We start from the raw sequence: 22,688 nt of genomic DNA on the forward strand, positions 1-22,688 counted from the left end.
AGAAAATATTGGTGAATTGATTAAAAAAGTTCTGCATGACAGATGTGAGTCAAACATTTTGATGAGAAAAACATTCAAAAACACATGTGCAACAAGAAATAAAGTAGCAAAAAATGAAATGGAAATGGCAGGCAGCCAAGCTTAATGTAAGGATGCCAACAACATTGTGACAACGACAATGGCAATCTTTGGTTGGTCTCTTTGCAAGCAGATCAATGAAACAAATACATTTACTTACGTAATGTACATATATGTACTGGTTATGTGAGCTGAACTTAATGTGATTTAATGTTCGACATTTACATGGATCTTTAACATATGAACAGATATGCAAGCAGAGATATTGTTTTCTTTTAATTTGATAAACAAATGGATCTTGTCGTGACAGTTAATCATATTAGAAGAAAAACATGTAGAGTGTATATCATCATATTGGGGACAGTGCAAGAACTTCTTCATCCTCAAAAACAGAGCATTCAAACTTAAGACTATCCTTATGTATATTAATTAAACCTTTCCTGAGTTTATGAATGTCTGATGCATTATACCCAATTTAGACAATGAGTGAGTGAGTGAGTTGGGTTTAACGCCCTATTTTAAACAGTATTCCAGTTATATCGTGGCATGTCAATTTAATGTGGGAGGAAAATCCGAAGTGATGCAGGTCTTAGACGTTTACCACTTCGGTGAAACACACGAGCACGGGTATGGTGCTGACAAACCTAGAAACATAATCGGGGCGAACCAGGATTCAAACCCACAATGATAGGTTTCTGGCGTGCTCAAGGGACGCAACTCTGCACAGCGAATCGCGGCGTCTTAGACGGCTGGGCCACCGTGCCCCCTTAGACAATGAAGACGTACACAAGATGGTTGCAGTGTTGATGGTTGTCAGTGTTGGCGACCAATTGTTTTGTTAGGTGTTGGCTGCATGTAAGAACACAATGCCGATTGTTTATTACAATTGCTCACGTCTCTAATTATTTTGCAGACTTTCCATACACCCAGTTTCGGGGATGAGGACTTTGACCTCCCAGTGTTGCCACTTCCTTCCGACCAAGAATCAGGGAATTCTGGGAACACCTCCCAGCCGCCGTTCTCCCATCAGATGTTGTCCAACTTGGATCTGGGTTTGAACCCAGCACTGACAGTGGCGCCGACTATGCAAACTGCAGACTGTGCACCGTTAACGTCGATGCGAGGTCCGCATCCCATTGCTCCGAAATTCCCACCTCAGAACTTTGACGTTCCCGATATCAACGTCACTAACAGTGTTATGGCAAGTGCCGCCAATGCCGACAACATCTTCGCCTCCATCGCGGCCTCCACGGGGACGATGTTTCATGATGTGATACCCAACAGAGGCCCAATCTCAAGCCACCAGTCACTGTCAACCATCAGCCAGACACAAATGGCCACTCAACTCGGTTTTCAGACAGCTGTACAAGGAGCTTCACCACCTGGTTCAAACTCAACATCGTCCCCAAGTAGAGAGAGTAGTGAGGATAGTGATGATAGTCTGCCATTGGCTCAGGTGAGTTTCCACGACAACAACACTGCTAAGCTAAATCACAAAAATCGTTGTCAGTTTTAATTTGGTCAAATGTTAAATATTTTGCAAATATGTTTTTAAAGTTTTTATTTGTTTTGTATCAATCTAGATAGTCATAGTTGACTGAGAAAAAGATCAATATGCAATTCTTATCTACTGATAACACTTGCATGGCAGAATATGATTAGAAAGAGATCCGTCAAAATTTAAAAAACAACGTTAAAAAGGTTATTGTTTAAAACTTTATATCACCAGGTAATCAGGAATTATCTTTCTCTTGTAATTGGCAAATACCAATAGATATACATCACCAAGCGCCACAATCTCACAAAACATTTAAAAACTGTTAAAGATATGATTAATAATTTAAGTGTCTGTATTTAGGAATATCTGTTAAAAAGACTATTGAATTTGTCCACTGGAGTGTTGAGAGTTCTCCAAGGGAGGTCGTAATGGCTCCCTCCTTCAACTCTCCCCGTCAGATGGCAAGCAGGGAAGGTCGACCTCCATCTTGGGGGTTTATTTATCTGCTTTGCCCTTGCACTCCAAACTGACAATGAATGTAGTCGTGGTCCGTCAACTCGCCTAACATAGCCTTCATTCACAAAGAACTCAATTTCTTCACATTTATCTGTGTTGTGTTTTGAGAAAATATTGAAATTGTTGCAGCATATTGGTATAAGCTTGAGCCATTGTTGTGTCATGTCATTCTGAGGACAAGGCTTTAGAAAGAGTTGGGGACAAGTCTTCATTTGAATATATATGTTAAGATAATAACATGGTCTTTGGTAGGATTTTAGAAGCGAAACAGATGGATATCTATGTGGCTTCTGCTTCTTTTGTTGTAATTATAGGTGAATCTATATTTAGAGAAGTTGGAAAAAGTTTTCAAACGTTTCATATCTCCATCCTAATCAAGTTTCGTGGTACAAATCTTGCCTTAAACCAGTGCTTGTTCCATTTTCATCAGTTGAAATCAGGCTTTACTTTCATCCATAACATTGCACCTGAGCTATGTATCATGCAGCTTGTATTATTATGGTGGCTTGGTCAAGGATAGTAATTAAATTACGGGGATATTTGAGTCATCTTTTTATATTTATGACCATTAGAATTTGTAGGTGAACAAATTGTTTTTATCTATGTCAATAAGTGATAGACAATTTGTCTTAAAATGTACTCCTAATAAATTTTCTATGAAAAAAAAATAATATAGATTGTTCAAACAATCCAATGACCTTAGAGTGAGTGAGTGAGTTGGGTTAACGCCGCTTTTAACAGTATTCCAGTTATATCACGGTGTGTCAGCTTAATGTGGGAGGAAAGCCCGAAGTGATGCAGGCCTCAGACGTTAACCACCTCGGTGAAACCCACAAGCACTGGTATGGTGCTGACAAACCTAGAAACATAATCAGTGAGAACCGGGATTCAAACCCACAATCATAGGTTTCTGGCATGCCCAAGGGACGCAACTCTTGTCATAGAAGGCTGGGCCACCTGTGCCCCCAATGACCTTAGAAATGTGACAATGTCACCTAAAGAGAATAGGCAAATATTATGTACGATAGTTTTGTTTTACAGTGTTTTTTTGTGTGTTTTTTTTATATTAAAATATTCTTTTTAAAGCAGCTTATCAACAGAAAATTTTACAACTCATAAATGCAATAAGTTACACCAACATCAAATGTTTAGCTCAGAGAAAATGATGAACTGAATCTGATAAAATTTGAAGTTTAAGCTACAATTGATTGTTTTATTTATTATATTCCACCAATTATCAATTACCCTGCATTTTTAATTTTGATGGACTGGAAGTGTCCAAAGTAGATGTTTGATAAACATACTGTTTAAATGTTCAGTCATACATTGAATCTTCTTCACATAAATGCTCTCATCATTAATACACGACCCATAGACTAACCCATAGTCCAGTAAAGGGTATAAGGTTAACAATCATTCTACAAGGGAACACATGAGTATTAAACGAACCTCAAGTCCTAGAAATGAATAAGAATGGGGATAAGTAACAGCTGCTCAGTATTGGTGACTGTTTTAATCATAGCTCCAGATGCTTTTGGTGTTGTGGGTATTTTACCCATTCATTTTAAAATCATTGGGTATCGGTAATTCTATCTGGGTATTCAAATTTCTGTTACCCACTAGTTTTTACACATGTGGGTATTTAAGGTAAATATTTAAAAACTATTCATCTAGTCCCTGCAAACTGTTGTCGTGTGGGTTCGAGAGCTTTATAGGACTCAAAAATACCACGATACTTCCACAAGAAAGTGTGATGGCAAATGATCATGATGTAACTGTCATCGTGGAGTTTGGCAAGGTTGACGGAATGCCTGTTTATAATTTCAAAATAAAGTGCTGATTTGCTAATCAAATACGCGGGGTTACTTCACAATATTTTGATGATACGCACAAGTTTTATTTTTGTAGCGTATCTGTAATGTTCGTTGCGTATTTGATACGCTTGGATTTTATTTTACTGCGTATTTCTGAATTTCTAATGCGTATTTTACGCAGATACGCAGCTTATCTGGAGCTCTGTTTAATTAATATATGCTCTAAGGTCTGTATGAAACACCATACAACATTCTGAGCTTTTCAATTTGAAGAAGTAAGATTTTTGAGATTTTTATTCAAGGTTCTACATAGATTTTCTGGAAAATGTCTTAAATATTAGATATTGATCATTTACATTTCCAAAATAACCCCGACCAATGATAGATGACAAAATCTCAACCCTTTGCCAACACAAGGGAATATCATCAATGACAGATCTTGGTCATGGTACATTTAAGATGAATGCAAGATATTTGAACCCGTCTTTATTTCGGGGACGCTTTCTCTCAGTCATCAGTGATGGAGGGAACGATGGATGCAAGAATACGTTAGTTGTGGCTGATAGTAGATAGGAGATCTGCACAAGATTGTTTTTGACTTTATTTATGTGGTGGGGTTTCGGTTCTATTATGTGCATCTGCCACGTTAACAAGTGCTTGAACTTGTTGCCATACAAACAGTTGCAGGTCATGACGGAGCACTCCCACAATTCCTTGTAGCGGTTGATAAAGCCCAGAGTACGGCCCCTGCACTCACAGAACCAGATGTAATTGTAAGGCCGTCTTGGGGTGGCTTTGTGATCCATTCACTGGCGGCCATCTTGGTTCCGTGTGTGTGTGCTCACCTGCTCGCAACTGTGAACTCACAATGCGGCAGTTAAAATATGAGTATTATGCAGTCTGAGATTTATTCTTCAATCTTGTTTCATTGAAAGGGAGGCCACGTGGACGCTATGAATAAAACTTAAATAAGAGTTATAAAAATATTTCAAATTTGAGTGGTCATGTGAGTTGTGGCTGCCATGTTTCAGGAATGTATGTTATCATGGTGTTAGTTTGTAAAGCCCAGCTTGGTAAGGACATTTTGACAAATTAATTTTGCTCAATTGGTCGTGAAAATTGAATGAAATTGAATTGAAAAAAAACCCATATGGCAGAACATATTGTATTTTATCCTTGTGTCAGGCCAGTGTTCTCAACAATTAAATTGCTAGAGTGTTGATAGTGTTGTTTGGTTCATATTGTTTTGAAATGGTATATTTTTGTGTAAGTATGTTGTTCAGACCCTAACACCCAACCACAACTCCCACAAAGCACGTTCTAGATGGTCTTTAACAAAACATTGTCACTATTGTTCTAAAAAAAGTTTTGACAATATTTTCAAGGACACTACAGTATGTGGTACATTGGATATTGGTTTAAAGCATTGGGACTTGTATACTATGACCACCTCAATTTTATAAAGCTTTTTACCTCTACATAACCCCCACTTCAGCAACCCATGCTTGTCGTAAGAGGCGACTAACAGGATAAGGATGATGCATGCTGTCACTCACTGGATTGTCTGGTCCAGACTTGATTATTACAGACCGCCATTGTATAGTTGCAGTATTGCTGAGTGCGGTGTTAAACAACAAACAAACATGAAATAACCCCCTGTGTATGACGATCTTGACCCCTCTGACATACCACTTACCCCCACTGATGACAACAATGACCAACCACCAACCACCCACCCACTGAAGCCAGCCCACTCACCCACCCTCCTACCTTGATCTCCTCCCCCCAACACATGACAATTATGACCCCCAACTCCCTAAACTGCCTTGACCCCCTCCTAAAGACATTCTGTCGTGACCCCCTCCCCAACACATACTGGTGTGACCCCCTCCTCAACAATTTGCACTGGACAACCCTCTGTAAGCATGGGTGACTGTTTTAAGGGTCAGCCATTAAGGAACTGCTTCAGTGGTCTTCTTTGTGGGGCTGGGAGAGTTATTGAAAACATCTTTGTGTAAATCTTTGGAAGCAAGATGTGAAGGTAATGATTAAATGCCCTGACTAGGTAAAGATCTAAAATGTGTTCCCTTTTGAAGTGAATGTAGTGTAAGGGGACAGAATTGAATGGCTAAATATGTGAATGTTATGCTGTAGATTCTTGCAATAGGGCCAAGTTTATAACCCTTTTGGGAGAACAAGTCTTGTGTCAGTTTGAGATTGTATTGTCTTCGTCTTTCAGTTGATGTCCCTGAAGAGGTCAGGAGCAACAACAGCCCCAACAGCTCCCAGTGTCATCACCGTAACAACGGCACAGGCCCCAGTACAGTCAACCATCACGACCACAACAACAACTACAGTGTCAGCTCCAACCACTGCCAAGAAACAGAAGACTCCCAAGAAGAAGAAGAAGAAGGACCCCAATGAACCACAGAAGTAAGTACTGACACACAGGGTCACACTGTCACACTTTATCACGACCCGTGAAGATCCGGGGTAGAATAGGTCTTCAGCAACCCATGCTTGCCGTAAAAGGCGACTGTGCTTGTCGTAAGAGGCGACTATTGGGACCTGGTGGTCAGGCTCGTTCTACTTGGTTGATGCATGTCATCGTATCCCAATTGCGTGGATCCATCATGGGCTCATGATGTCAATCACAGGATTGTCTGGTCCAGACTCTATTGTTAACAGACCGCCCTCATATAGGTGGAATATTGCTCATGTAAACAATCTCATGTAAATTGCATACTACCATCAAGAAAATCTATTTGTGGATCTGAGGCAGAATAGGTCTGCAGTACAACACTGTCAGGTGCTGACAATTGGTGATTGGCTGGTTACAATGTCTACTCTGGATGTTGTCGTTGCTCATTCCATCAACCACTGCTTTGTCACAATTATTTACAGGTTGCTAGGATACAGCTTGAATATTGGTAACATTGTACCCACAGTCAGGCAAATATTCCTCGGTTGAAAATTGGTGTATTTTAATTGTCTGAATATTTTACCTGTACTTAGAAAAACAGTCACCATTGTCACTGTCTTAGGCGCATTGATCCAATAAGCACCCACTGATCTGTAAGTAATCTTTATGAGTGCCACCTGCAAAGACTAAAAGTTAACTTGACAGTTTATATTTGCCTGTCTATATTACAGATTTTTACAGAAACATAGCAACACAAAGGGTAGGGTATAGGGCCTATTAGATACCCCTAGGGACAAATCAACGGAGTTGTCTCTCGGGACAAGCTTCCACTTCTGGGACGTATAGTTGTAACAAAACATGAAAGATGATGAATACATGACAACTGTTTCTAAATAGCAACCACGTTTTTCTTTACATTAGATGATCCGTATGTATACATATATATACATGCTCATATGTTTACAAAAGGTTGGATAAATGTACAAAAATAACCATATTATGACCATCCTGACCACGATATTTGCTGGCAACAAACCAGAATTCTCCATGCCAACATTAATCCCATGAAAAAAGAAAACTGTAAGAAACTATTGAAATACAAAGACGGAAGCCAGCCATTCACAAAGACTTAATATTACAAAATATCATTTCTGTGTCATTTGAAATAATAATAAGAAAATCCTTCTTATCATGAGAGCTACGCAATCATAAACCACTGAGGTTTTGTGCAGCATTTAGTTTTCATTGATCAAATTCATTGTCAGTCCTTTTCCATCGTAATGTTGAAATTTACACTGCTAAATATCTTATAGCTATTGTGGTAAAGAATGTAGTCAGAGAGTTCTGTGAGATACACAATCACAATCCGGGGAATACATTTGTCTATAGTTTTTTTTAGCCAACCCACCATGGCTAATGGTAAAAAACATGTCTTAGAACATAAGTAGGCAAAGATCAATGATTAACTGTAAACATGATGAATTAATAACCAGTATTAAAATATTATCATGCTTAGGGGCAAATGTGTGTGTCCTTTTGTTTTGCTTTTGTAAGAATTAGTATGATTGGTGCTCTGGTTATGTTATCTTTTCAGAATGCGTTTTATAACATATAAATGCCATATGCGATTCAAGTGCAGATACGAATGTTTCTTATAAACCCCATAGAATTGCCTTATTACCATACGTGAAAAAGGTTTTGTTTCATAGATTTTTGAACTAAGTTTATTCACTACTGCTCGATGAACAAATTTAACTGGTTTTAATAAGCGTCCTCCCTTGTCAATTTTCAAAGCCCCCAGTGAGCTTATTATGGCGAATACAGTATCAATAAGCTGTGTCTGATCCACAATGTGTGACACAGAGTGAAATGATAGTTTTAGCATCTGATGTGACGCCATGAAACTGATCTGTTGTAGTGTTAGTTAGACTGTGTAGTGCCTGGAATGTATTTTGCAATATATTGCTATACTTCGGTCTGTATTGTGATATGTATTACAATATATTGCTATACTTCGGTCTGTATTGTGATATGTATTTCAATATATTGCTATACTTCGGTCTGTATTGTGATATGAATTACAATATATTGCTATACTTCGGTCTGTATTGTGATATGTATTACAATATATTGCTATTCTTCGGTCTGTATTGTGATATGTATTACAATATATTGCTATACTTCGGTCTGTATTGTGATATGTATTACGATATATTGCTATACTTCGGTCTGTATTGTGAAATGTATATTACAATATATTGCTATACTTCAGTCTGTATTGTGATATGTATTACAATATATTGCTATACTTCGGTCTGTATTGTGATATGTATTACAATATATTGCTATACTTCGGTCTGTATTGTGATATGTATATTACAATATATTGCTATACTTCAGTCTGTATTGTGATATGTATTACAATATATTGCTCTACTTTGATCTGTTTGTGACTTTGGCAAGGATATTTGAGAGTTTTATCGATTACTGATATGTAGGGCTGGCTAAAAGTATTGAGAATCAGAATTATCATCGATGGGAAGAAATATTACCGATTATCGATATGAAATTGTTGTAATCAATAATAACTTACATCAACTGTTGTGATGAAAAAAAGTTTAGATAGACGGAAACACACTTGTTGTCAGTCATGTCAATTGTCGAAGACAAAAAGCAACTGTTTTTGTTATATCTCACATGTCCGCAAAATAATCTATGTATAAATTTTTCACTACTCACCAGTGGCAGGAAGTATGTTGATTTCTTTCGGGATTTTCTTGCATATTTGCTAAAAGTTACTTCTGAAATATTTATCCATAATTGATCGATATTTAATTAGAGATTATGGATCTGTATGATCTATAGCCAGTCCTACTGATATGTTTGATGGCAAATGAAACATGGGTAGATCTTATTTATCCTCTGAAAAAATTCCAATTATTTCATAAAGTTTCATATAACAATAAACACAGACAAGGTGTTCATTTCACTCATTCAAATATACGGTTAAGTTTGTTTTATAACTGTCTAAAGAAATATTTAGAAACTTTAGACGTAAGACTTAGGACCTTGTTTTACCCTTTTGTCTAACTGATAAAAGTAGTTTATAATAAGATGTCATCCAATCTCTAGCTGACTTCATATACGTCCAAGCAGCCAATCTAAATTATGAAATGATATCAAACGATATATATCTCAAACTCGAGAAACCTGTAATTAATGATAAATGTCAATATTTCAGATATCAGTGACTTTTTAACATTTTCATCAGTTCTGTAAAGTATTTATTTTTCAGATTATATTTGTTGTGATCAGTATTGCTTCATTTTGTCAGGGAGCAACATATTCAGACATTGTTCCTTGTGAGATTGGCTTCTAGATAAGACAAGGCAGGGGCGGTCGGGTAGCCTAGTGGTTAAAGCGTTCGCTCGTCACGCCGAAGACCCGGGTTCGATTCCCGACATGGGTACAATGTGTGAAGCCAATTTCTGGTGTCCCCCACCGTGATATTGCTGGAATATTGCTAAAAGCGGCGTAAAACCATACTCACTCACTCACTCCATGTGAGCTTGACATAACAACACACCATTCCTGTTCTCGCTCAATCTTTCATTTTGCCGTTACTTGAAGGGGGTATTTCCAACAGCTAGAACACGCCTGGAGCTTCAGTTCAGACAGACTATAAATAAAGGATGTGCAAATAGAGTTCTCATAACCTTGTAGCAAGTTCATATTTCACATTGATTCTCCAACAAGTTTCACATTTTGGGTCTGATATTTCATTTTTTTTCATTATCTTGCATCAGAGAATAATGTTTTTTGTGCAATGACTTCCGTGTAGACACATGAGTGCTGTGATAGACTGGACATTCTTTTCTTTTCATTATTTCATTCTTCAAATTTAGAAGAACCTTTGTAGAATTTCCTCAAACAAAATGTGTTTGTGAAGGAGCATATTGTCATTTTGAGCTCAAACAGAAAACAAAAAATAAACTCAACTGTCAAGAAGCAAGCCATTTCTCCAACCAGCATTGCAAACATAATCGCATCGAATAAATATTTAAACTCCTCTTTGGTTATGTATGTTAAGACTGGACTCTCTATTTCGAAATTTTACATTTAACTTGTACAAACAAATCAGAAGAATTTCAGTTTGTCTTCCGTAGACTGGTGTCCTTTCCGTAAACAATTTTGACAGGCCATCCATTGTGGAACGAACAGGCTGAAAATGGCTGGACATGCATTGTGGGTATTTACTGAGTTGCACAATGTCAAGACGATGTGTTTTCAAAATTCACCCAAACCTTAACGCCAAACCCATAATCTCTCATCATTTTAAGTCCTTTCGTATTTTGTATTCTATGAATTATCAATTCATTGAAAATTTATGTTTTATTCTTCAGTGCTTTCTGCCATGTTTTTTGTTCGAAGATAATTGTTTTTCAAATGCAAATGATATCCTGGCTATGAGATTGAGACTTGGAGATAAACGGATCTATTCCATCTAGATACGTTGCCATTCGGATATATGGAAATGATGGGATAGCTGTGTTTGGTCTGTGGAGAAATGACGGTGTTATCATATCCAGATCTTATTGATTGACAGTTTGACAGGTGAATGACACCCTTCTATGCAGATGAGACCCAAACCATTGTATATCTGTCCTGTATATCTGTCAGAACGGAAACTTAGATAATTTCATTCAAATTTTTTGAATCTCTCGAATAACAAGAAGTCTTGTGTTGTTTGTGATACTGTCTTCACTGTAATAAGTGTTACGGGTGCGTTGAAAATTGACAAAAGGGGTGCATATTTAAACCATACAAAGTTAAATTTGTTTTCAGAGATCTAATGATAGTGAACATACTTACTCAAACGTCAATGAAACTAAAACATTCTGGACAATTGTAACAATGATAAACTTCTGTTCTGTGGTGGTGTTCTCTGTAACAACTTTAACTGTACTAAACAAATATTGGCTGTCGTGTACCGGTACATTTTTGGTCTTAGTGGGTATTGGGGTTACCAGTAGTATTGGTCTAAGTTGGGGGGTGGGGTGCTTTTTGGGGCATTTAATACGATGAATACGGTAGCATACATAGCTTTCATTTCATACAAGAAGAACTGAAATGTAACAATATAAACAGATTTTTTATCAGATTTTTCATATCAAACATCATATGCAAAAATATATAAACCAGCATTATAAAAGTGGATATGAAAATTGGTCATGTTGGAAGTTCTAGTGAGAATGAGGGACCAACTTACGTAGCCATCTTGAAGAGAAGGGATTCAGTTAAAAATCATTTGATCTAAGAAATGAAAGTATGTACCTGAAATGTGATCTTCAGAGAATTAATGTTTCTAAGATAATCTGTTTAATATTAACTTTTATGACATTCGAGTTCCCCCTTCATATTGTACAGCATCTACCACTGGCCCACAGAAACCTGCTACATCATATTTGTTAACATTATATGTGCAGAATATTGCTTATAAGAAAATTGAAAGACTCCACCAGTAACAGTAAACAAACAGTGGCTTCTGGATAAGACAAGGCAGGGGCGGTTGGGTAGCCTAGTGGTTAAAGCATTTGCTCGTTACGCCGAAGACCCGGGTTCGATTCCCGACATGGGTCTAATGTGTGAAGCCCATTTCTGGTGTCCCCCGCCATGATATTGCTGGAATATTGCTAAAAGCGGCATAAAACCATACTCACTCACTAAGACAAGGCAAGAATTTGCTTTTCAAACCAGGGAACAAATGTTCAAAATTTTGGAAAAGAAAAACTCCAAAACAAATTATGCAGTGTTAATTTGAAAGCACCAGCTTATTCAAATCCCTAGTTGTTAGAAGTGACAGAATCCTCCAGCTCTTCACTTTTAGCCAAGAAATGTTTGACAAATAAAACTTATTTTATTTTGGAACGGAAGAGGATGGATGCTGTCGAATTATGCAACGTTATTAAAACTGAAACTGTTAATGTACATCTCTGCTGCCCAAGTGATGCATCGCTACACAACCTGAAAAGGAAATAATCTTTCTCTGTGAATTATGTCCTTGATTTTGTTGTATTGTATATATTTTATTCATTTAGAATTATATTTTATTACAAGGCACAGTGAAAACTAATAAGAAAAATCAGCTGCATACACATTATCAATGAACTTTAGAAATGTGGGTTAATAAAACTGATTTTGTTGGTATGAAAGAAACATGATCGTTTTGTTTATTTTCATGTCTTCCCTGTTTCAGACCTGTTTCGGCCTACGCTCTTTTTTTCCGTGACACCCAAGCGGCCATAAAGGGTCAGAGTCCGAACAAGAGCTTTGGAGATGTGTCGAAGATTGTGGCATCCATGTGGGACAGTCTTGAACCTGACAACAAAAATGTGTACAAGAAGAAAACAGAGGTTGCTAAAAAAGAATATCTGAAGCAGTTGGCAGCATATCGAGCAAGTCAGGTGTCACAGGTATGAAATAGTTATTATGTATATTTGATAATTCAATATCATACCTTCACATTTCCTCACACATTACGCTGACATGCTGTGATATTGCTGAAATACTCTTTCAAAGTGGCGAGGGCATGTTGGCCCAGTCGTCTTAGGCACCCCAGTTCACCTTGGGCATGCCAGAAACCTATGGTCAAGGCTTCAAATCTCGGTTCGCTCCGATTATGTTTCTAGGTCTGCATTACCATACCCATAATATTCACACAATTAACTGACACATCATGATATAACTGGAATACTGTTCAAAGCGGAAAGAACCTACAAGCATATTTATAAAAGATGACAAAATATTTGTGATTTATTCGATGTACAGAACCTTTTATTCTGTTCCCAGGCTGCAGCTGACGAAGCGAGCTCAATGTCGGAAAAATCGCCCTCGCCTCCGAACATCAGCCAGATGAGCATGTCAGGGGGAGGTAACTCTATGGGCATGATGTCCCAGATGACCCATGTGAACATGCCGAGCCCGCCTCAGCAACAGCAACAGCCGATGATGACCAGCAGCTACAACAGCCCGCCTCATCAGCCACCGTATCAGATGCAGAACATGGCGCCTCAGCAACAGAATAACGGCATGACGTATCAGCAGTCTGATTACTGCCAAGTATGCACTCATTATCATCTTCCAGAGCTTGGCTCCATTCCACAAAGTGATTATACTGCTATGACTGTCATAAGTTTATGTTAAAGTGTGGGAGTTGTGTTCATCTTAGCGCTAAGATCGCTTTGTGGAACAAGGACCTAGACCATAGCAACTTGTGCTAACCCTGGGACCAGTGAAGATTCCGGGGTAGAATAGGTCTTCAGCAACCCATGCTTGCCGTAAGAGGCGACTGACGGGATCGGGTGGTCAGGCTCGCTGACTTGGTTGATGCATGTCATCGATCCCAATTGCGTGGATCGATTCTCATGATATTAATCACTGGATTGTCTGGTCCAGACTCGATTATTTACACACCGCCGTCATATAGCTGGAATATTGCTGAGTGCGGCGTAAAAGAACAAACCAACCAATCCTAACCCTGGCCCAGTTCAACAAAGCAATCTTATGATGATTGCAAATCTGTGTAAAAGCATTGGCAGTACAACAGTTGTAGCCCTAAGATCACTTTGTGGAATGGCTGTGTTCATAAAGTGATCGTAGAACTGAAACGATCGTAACTCCCATACTTTTACATAGACTTACAACAGTTGTAGTGTTATGGTCGCTTGTTGAACGTGACCCGGGGGCACATTCCACGAAGCGATCTTAGTCGTAGGAAACTCCAATACTTTAACATAGACTTACAACAGTTTTAGGGCTAAGAGCACTTTGTGGATCGAGGCCTAGAACTGTTTTTGCTGTTTTCAGTCTGTCATAGCGTTAATGTAGGGTTATCAGCTGATTTGCTGGACAATTTGTTTTACTAAGCCAGGGCTTTGAACAGTCGGAGACAGTCATACTGATCATACTGATTGTCGTGAGCTTTTTCAAAATTTCTCCAAATTATGTTTACAGTCAGTACCATATTTAGTATATGACAAGGGTATATATACACTGACATATGTAGTAATTTTGTATTCAGAATTTATAATTGTTGTTCATCTAACTCATTCATCCCACTGGACATGTTAAAATGAAATAATGTTATAAATGGAATTGGTATTAATGGCCATGTGCATGTTTTTCAGAACATGAACCAGATGGATACTCGAGCTCAAAGCAACGGCCTGTGTGTCCGTAACGGTTGTATCAACCAGGCCATCGACAACCCCGGCTGGGACAGCGAATACTGCAGCAACGAGTGTGTTGTCAGTCATTGCAGGTCAGATTTTATGAGTGCTTCACTGAATTGCCAGGCTCATCATAACATTGATACCATACAGAGACCAACCTTTAGTATTTGGATGGATTTATTGGGATATTTTGAAATATATTCCACCAATACTATTAAGTGACGTGTATCAAGTTTTTTGTAAAAACAAACTATATAATCAGCCAATTAATAATCAGATAATTATCACTTGTTTTAGTTTGAAGATTTTGAGTAGTTATAAATAAAATACAATGGAGAAGATGATTTTTTTCAACTCCCATCCTTTAACAAAGGTTTGTGGTAGTCATAGTGCTAAGATCATCGTAACTCCCATCCTTTAACAAAGACTTACGGTATTCATAGTGCTAAGATCATCGTAACTCCCATCCTTTAACAAAGGCTTGCGGTAGTCATAGTGCTAAGATGATAGTAACTCCCATCCTTTAACAAAGGCTTGCGGTAGTCATAGTGCTAAGATGATAGTAACTCCCATCCTTTAACAAGGCTTACGGTAGTCATAGTGCTAAGAACATCGTAACTCCCATCCTTTAACAAAGGCTTATGGTAGTCATAGTGCTATGTTCATCGTTACTCCCATCCTTTAACAAAGGCTTACGGTAGTCATAGTGCTAAGATCATCGTAACTTCCATCCTTTAACAAAGGCTTATGGTAGTCATAGTGCTAAGATCATCGTAACTCCCATCCTTTAACAAAGACTTAAGGTATTCATAGTGCTAAGATCATCGTAACTCCCATCCTTTAACAAAGGCTTGCGGTAGTCATAGTGCTAAGATGATAGTAACTCCCATCCTTTAACAAAGACTTACGGTAGTCATAGTGCTAAGATCATCGTAACTCCCATCCTTTAACAAAGGCTTGCGGTAGTCATTGTGCTAAGATGATAGTAACTCCCATCCTTTAACAAAGGCTTGCGGTAGTCATAGTGCTAAGATGATAGTAACTCCCATCCTTTAACAAGGCTTACGGTAGTCATAGTGCTAAGAACATCGTAACTCCCATCCTTTAACAAAGGCTTACGGTAGTCATAGTGCTAAGATCATCGTAACTCCCATCCTTTAACAAAGGCTTACGGTAGTCATAGTGCTAAGATCCTCGTAACTCCCATCCTTTAACAAAGGCTTGCGGTAGTCATAGTGCTAAGATCCTCGTAACTCCAATCCTTTAACAAGACTTACGGTAGTCATAGTGCTAAGATGATCGTAACTCCCATCCTTTAACAAGGCTTACGGTAGTCATAGTGCTAAGATCCTCGTAACTCCCATCCTTTAACAAGGCTTACGGTAATCATTGTGCTAAGATCCCTTTGTGGAACAGGATCCTGTACCTTGTAGTTTGTTCATGACCATATTTTCCTGTTTTTAAAAATCATATTTTATGTGTTTCAGGGATATCTTCACAGCATGGGTGGCATCAAAGCAAGGGGGAAGCACATTTCAAGTGAAATAATGCGTTACCATGGTAATGCATTGTGACCAATCTTCTTAATTCCACAGTTGGATCCCCTCCCCTGGGGTTGTTTTGTGACAATTGTACAGATATATTTATTTTTGTACAGATTACGTATGAATTAGGTTAGAAATTGTGCCTTTTGGTTGATTTGAAGTGAGCCAATTGCCAGCACAGGGGACACCTTGTTGTACATTGTGGACACGGAGGATGATTGTTTTCTTGAATATGTAGAACAGTTATACATATTTTGTGGACAGGATGAAGAGTAAACCCTCTGTGTTTGTTAGGGTTGGAGGATAACATGAAAAACAGATCTTGGAGAAGCAGAATGAAGTTTAAATGTAAAGAAACTTGTTTGAGAAAAGATTTTTTTCCCAATATCTTTCATTGATGCTGCATTGGATGAGGACATGTTCAGAGGTCCATCGTGTTAAAAGCACCAAGAGATTGTCGTGAAATACCCATTGGGACACGCAGCTTCGCATGAAGACAACGGCATGTTCTACACCGGGATCTGTGGCTGTGCTTTACCATGGCTAACAAGGCTTTGAGCGAAGATCACTTGGATGAGTCTGGTATTTTGATATATAGAGAGTGGCGATCATGTTGATTGGTTCTCCAAGAGGAGGAGGACATCTTTGCTGGATATTAATTGTCATCTATGGGAGTCTGTTTTCTCTGAAAACAAAGAGGATGAGCTGCTTTGAAACTTTGAATAGCCTCTGCAGCAAAAAACATTGTAACAGGAGACATCAATACACAGAACAGACTAATGATAGGATATTCCTTCCTGGGGCTGGGAGACACAGCACATACGTCAGTGTTCTACGTTGTTCCGCTGGAACGCTTGCAGAACACCATGCCAACTGTCTCTGGTGGACAGACCCACTATCTAGACCTGTGCAGTGTGTGACAATGTGTAACAGTGTGACACTGGGAATATGCAAGACATAGGACACCTTCCTCGACGACTTAGTGTCACGACTGTTGGTTATCAGTGAATTATTTGTACAAATGTATTTCCTGTATATCAATGTGCAGTTTCATGTTTCTCACTGCCTATACTTGTGGCCATGTATAAACATAATTAATTGTCCAACCATGTGTCTACATGTCATGAGGACTTCTATCGGTTGTTGATTATGAGGTCGACTGATTTTCGTTGATGAATCATGACCCTTCTACTTTACTGTATGTGCTACTTTTCTGCAATTGTTCTGTCAAATAATCGTGGAGTATGAAATATTGCAACCAAATTTCCTATTGCTAGGCGTTAAAGAGGGCAACTGTAAATATCTCTGGCACGTCCTGGGTTTCTGTGTGTGATGTGTCATATATTGAGAACGATATTGAACGATATGTGAAAGTGTGTTTCCTGTTTGTATCAGGATGTAGCAGTATGCTGATACTGTAGCGTAATAAATATTCTACACAAAAGAAGTAAGGAACACTTGATTATTTACTGTGACTATAGTCAACCTGTCACGGCTGGTGGGTATTGCAACACACTGCCTTCCAATTGTGGGTGTTCTTTAACTTGTTTTGAGTAGTATATGTCACAGTTGCTAATTTAACACTTTGATTTTCAAAAGTTGGGCAGAATACAGGCAATAAGTTTGGAGTTTGAATAACACTAAACAAATATGCAGGACAAACCTGAGTAGTTTGTATCAATCTCAAATTGTTTGATTTATCACAATGTAATATTTCTGACTGTGGAGAAACCAAGAATATCTCACTCTGTAAAGACACGAACCGTCTATGGTGTGGGTTGCCCAGAATTTCACTTTGCTGGGTTGCCTCCCTTGCTAGCGCCAGGATCTGCTTACTGTGTCTTTAAATCTCAGCTTCGTACTGATTATGATCCTTGGTTTGTCAGCACCATACGCCTATGACTCGCATCACTTTGGGCTTTTCTCATACATTAAGCTGAACCTCGGAATACCATTTTACGCAGCATAAACTCAGCTCAATGTTTTCAATTTGAGACAAGAAATTAGGAAATGTAGTCTTTCATATGAAGCATTTAACTTTCCAAAGAAGATAACAGTTACTCTCAGTGCTGATGGGAGACAGTCGAATGATGTGGTTTTGCATTTATATTCATTTGCTGAAATTAAGAGACTGTAAGATGGGGAGTTTCTTTTTTTTCAGGTTTTGAGTTTTCATAAACCAAATAATAATCTCCTCGGGTTAGTGTTGTAGGATCATTGTTTTATGTTCAATGCTAGTCAATTAATTTTAAAACTGATTGTTGTAAGCATGCAGAACAGATTTGAGGGATTTCTTTTTGACAATACTGTAATCTTGATAACCGATTTGTTAGGTGTAATAATAATGCTGGTTAGATGGTTTTTTTAAACTTTGGGGTTCAGAAAAATGTTTAAATTACGTACAGGTTGAAAGACGTGTCGAAATTCAGGTGCGAAAAAAATCGTTGTCTGCACCAAATTAGGATGAAAAGGGTTATCAGAACCACAGCAACTGGTGGTACCAGGTGGGTAGTGAATCTGATGCTAGAGGCAAGGATAGCAAGAAAATACATGAAATCTTTGTGGTCATTTTTTTGCCCCAATTCTCTCTTCAATTATTCAATACTGCAAGATATACAACACTTCACCCACACTGTTTAATCAGGGTTTATGTAAATTGATGATGAATTTGCTTGGCTTTGCTGAAATATATATAAAAATAATTTTGTGTCGCCCAGGACTTTTTTATTTGGTATGAAGTCGCTTGGGTTTATTTGTTTACTGGTTTTTTTTAGCTGGATGTTTGGTATTTATAGGGTAACATTCAGGCATTATTCTCTATGATACTTAAAATTCATTCATTAATTACTTTTGTTAATTTAGATTTTTAACTATTTGTATCGTTATTATTTTATTTTTATAAAAATCCCTCTTGAGATAGATTTGGTTGGGCAAATAAAAATAGATTTATGCTAATTTTATTTATTTATTTTGCTCCCTTTGCGTGTAAGGCGAAAAATTGGAAATGTGTTGCTATGGTAATAATCATGCCTTGATTTCACAAGAATGCCACTTTTCCTGAAAACTAAATTATGGCTGATACATCTTCCCAATGAAAGATAAAAGATAAATGATAAATTATCAGATGCATTCTGTTAGTTAATTGAGGATTAACAGCTTTACTGTCGAGTTATTGAACATTGTTTAGCAGATGACATCTGAACTGGTGCTGCGATTGTGTTTGAGTGTTTTCACCTGTCAGTTCTGTGTTGTATGGTGGCCTGACTACATTCAGGCAGTGTACACATCATGATGATGATGATTATTATGACTTTCATGTATCTGCAAAATTGGTGTCACATGGATTTTGCTGAAATAAAACTTTGGAAAATATTCCAGTTTGTTTGAATTTACTTGACCCCTGGGGGTTGTTCGATGGTTCCCAGCATCCTGTGATGTGTTGTCCGAGGCAGTAGCCGGAGTCGGGTTGGTCAGGTACCGTGATTTGTTTGATTGTGAGTCATTGAATACTGTAAAACGTGAAATTAATGCGTCTCCAAAAGAATGCGACCGCTGGCCCCTAGCCAAAAATGCGACTCAATATGAATGCGACACCCCCTCCTCTCAAGCATCAGTGGATTTATATCTAAACAAAATGAGCTCTGTCAGGTTTACAGGAGGATCCTCACCTTAATCTAACCTTACATTAATCCAATCACACACCAAATAGCACCGCTTATTAGCGCTGAGTAGAGTACTTCAGCTAAAACAATACGTGCGCGCTGGCTCATGTCGGCCTTTGACGCAGTCGCAAAGAGCAAAGACACCGTGTTGGGTGGCGTCTGTCTGGACTTGCAGGTGTGATCACTGATGACATGAGAGAGTAGAACGCTTGTCTTGACCCCAGCAGTGACAATTCACAGGATGTGATTAGTGTTTGAATGACATTGTTTATATACTTGTTACAAGTGCAGCTCAATAAACAATGATGTGGAATACAAAGTTTTTTTGTTTTCAGCGTTTGTCTAAGTTGGTATTTCTGCTATCCAAAATGTCTTATTGTTGATATAAATGCGATGTTAAAAGCGAGCAAAGACCACTCGCATTAATTTTTTACAGTTTGTGGCGCAATACTCATGATATCAGTCATTGGTTTGACTGGTGGATTTACAGGCTTCATTTACAGGCTTCATCTATTTTCATTCTTACCCTCCTGAGTCAGTGAGTGAGTTGGGTTTAACACCGCTTTTAACAGTACAGTATTACAGTTATATCGCAGTCTGTCATCTTAATGTGGGAGGAAAGCCCGAAGTGATGCAGGACTCAGACATTTACCACTTCGGTGAAACCCTCGAGCACGGGTATGGTGCTGACAAACCTAGAAACCTAATCGGGGCGAACCAGGTGCCCAAGGGATGCAACTCTGCACAGCAACTTAGAAGACTGGGCCACCTGTGCCCCGCCTTACCCTCTTGATAATATTTGTGTGTGTGTGTGTGTGTGTGGTGTGTGTGTGGGTGTGTGTGTGTTTGGTGGGGGTGGTGGGGGTGGTTGGGGTGCAACATGATCTTAGGGTTGAATCTTATGTTTTACCTTATTGTGTTTATTGATTTCTTAGGGGCAGTGGGATAGCCTAGTATATACTTAAAGCGCTCGTCACGCCAAAGACCCGGGTTCGATTCCCCACAGGGATACAATGTGTAAAGCCCATTTCTGGTATCACCCGCTGTTATGTTGCTGGAATATTACTAAAAGCGATGTAAAACCTCACTCACTCACTCTTGATTTGTTAGCACCATACATCTTTGGGAATGGGTAAGATAAGTCCTTAGGAATCTGTGCTGCTCATTAGAGTTGACGAAATGGATCAGTGACCTGCTTGAAGCCTGTCATCGTATCCAATATGCTTGGCGATTATGTTTCTAGGTTTGTCAGCACCATACCCGTGCTCGTGGGTTTCACCAAAGTGGTAAATGTCTGAGACCTGCATCACTTCGGGCATTCCTCCCTCATTAAGCTGACACGCCGTGATATGACTGGAATAGTGTTAAAAGCGGCGTTAAACCCAACTCACTCACTCACTCAATATGCTTGGATTGATGTTCATGATTCTCTGGTCCAGATTTGATTATTTACAGACCGCCGACATATAGCTGGACTATTGCTGAATGCTGCGTTAAACAACAAACAAACAAGCAAATCTAATATCTGGTTTATCTACAGTGAAGAGCAAAGATTTACTGACTTATGTGGTTGGAATATTGCTGAGTGTTGTGATAAACAACAAACAATCAATGTAGGCAGTAGGGGTGTCACGATAAATGGAAATATCGATATATTGCTATTGGGAAGCACTTAAAGTCCATAAATCGATTGTTAAATCAGTTTCCGATCAATAGTATCGATTTAAGTTAGGAATATCGATAGTTTCGATTGTATTTAATACATCAATTAATTACATGCAATGCTGTACAAATTTGTTTTTCTTTTGATCATGAGTGGTAGTAATTTACACATGGATTTTCTTTTTCTTAAATTATTAGGGTAAAAAAACAACAAATCAGTCATATCTCAAACTTAACTTTTTATTTGTTGTTATTGTTATCACATTCAAAGGAAACTTCAGTTCCAAGATTTAATTCAGCTCTAAAATCCATCTTAAATGATACACTGAAAACTATCGATATTTATCGCAATAGTTGCTTTCAATACCAATAGTTATTGCAATAGTTTCTTTCAATATGAATAGTTATTGCAATAGTGATTTCCAGACCAATAGTCACCCCTAGTAGGCAGTGGGACCGTTTCATCAAAGACCTGCATCCCTTTGGGCTTCATCCCCCGCCAATAGTCCAGGCAATCCAGGCCATATTTTCACTCAACTTGGAACAAATTGCAACAGAATTTATTTCACCATAATGCATTTCCACAAGGCCCTCAAAACCACAAACTATTAGTCCCAAGCAATCCAAGTTTGGAAATATGTGTAAAGTGCATAATCCAATATGGCTACCACTTATCAATATATCTTCCATATTTCACATGAGGTTCAATCTTTTGATGAAAAAAGCCTGTTTTGTATTACGAAATAGCCATATTATGTTTCTAAAACGTTATTCACCAGAGCTACTGAACGTTTTCGACTATTGACAAATTTACCCAAATTCAAGATGGCGGCCTGATATACCTGAAATACTGTTTATTGTGGCATTAAAACTCACTCACTCACCGTGTTGCCCAACCACATCTGCATCATGTGTATTGTCAATGAGGATGAAGATCTCGACTCAGTTGAGGATGGTGTCAAGTCGGTTCACTTGCCACAACCCCTAACCCATCTTATGGGCTCAACCATTTCCGGTGTCCCTGTCTGGTATTTCAGGAATATTGCCAAATGCTGCGTAAAACCATTCACACCCTGTGGGCTCAAGGTGGCTTTTGCAGCTGGGACCAGCATGTCATCTTGTGTGTGAGGTGAGGGGAAATGGTTTTTGAGGTCGGTTCAGATTATTTTAGGGGCGGTCGGGTAGCTTAGTGGTTAAAGCGTTCGCTCGTCACGCCGAAGACCCGGGTTCGATTGGGTACAATGTGTGAAGCCCATATCTG

The 22,688-nt window shown here is 38.5% G+C and overlaps 1 protein-coding gene across 5 annotated transcripts in view; it reads left to right on the plus strand.

Annotated features, from left to right (window-relative positions):
• The window catches only part of LOC124149856 (TOX high mobility group box family member 4-like), a 170,522-nt gene extending 151,047 nt beyond the window's left edge, over positions 1–19,475 (plus strand). For all 5 annotated transcript variants that reach the window (XM_048397535.1, XM_046522754.2, XM_046523556.2 and 2 more), the window contains 6 exons: positions 992–1,534; positions 6,146–6,339; positions 12,585–12,801; positions 13,178–13,447; positions 14,515–14,648; positions 16,047–19,475. In XM_048397535.1, the coding sequence (XP_048253492.1) occupies positions 992–1,534; positions 6,146–6,339; positions 12,585–12,801; positions 13,178–13,447; positions 14,515–14,648; positions 16,047–16,107 (1,419 nt within the window). In that variant the 3' untranslated portion in view covers positions 16,108–19,475. The remainder of the gene's footprint in view (positions 1–991; positions 1,535–6,145; positions 6,340–12,584; positions 12,802–13,177; positions 13,448–14,514; positions 14,649–16,046) is intronic.
• Positions 19,476–22,688: the final 3,213 nt, after the last annotated feature.

This window comes from Haliotis rufescens, unplaced genomic scaffold (assembly GCF_023055435.1).
Source record: "Haliotis rufescens isolate VD_foot unplaced genomic scaffold, xgHalRufe1.0.p SCAF_17, whole genome shotgun sequence".
In the NCBI taxonomy this organism is placed as follows: Eukaryota; Metazoa; Mollusca; class Gastropoda; order Lepetellida; family Haliotidae; genus Haliotis; species Haliotis rufescens.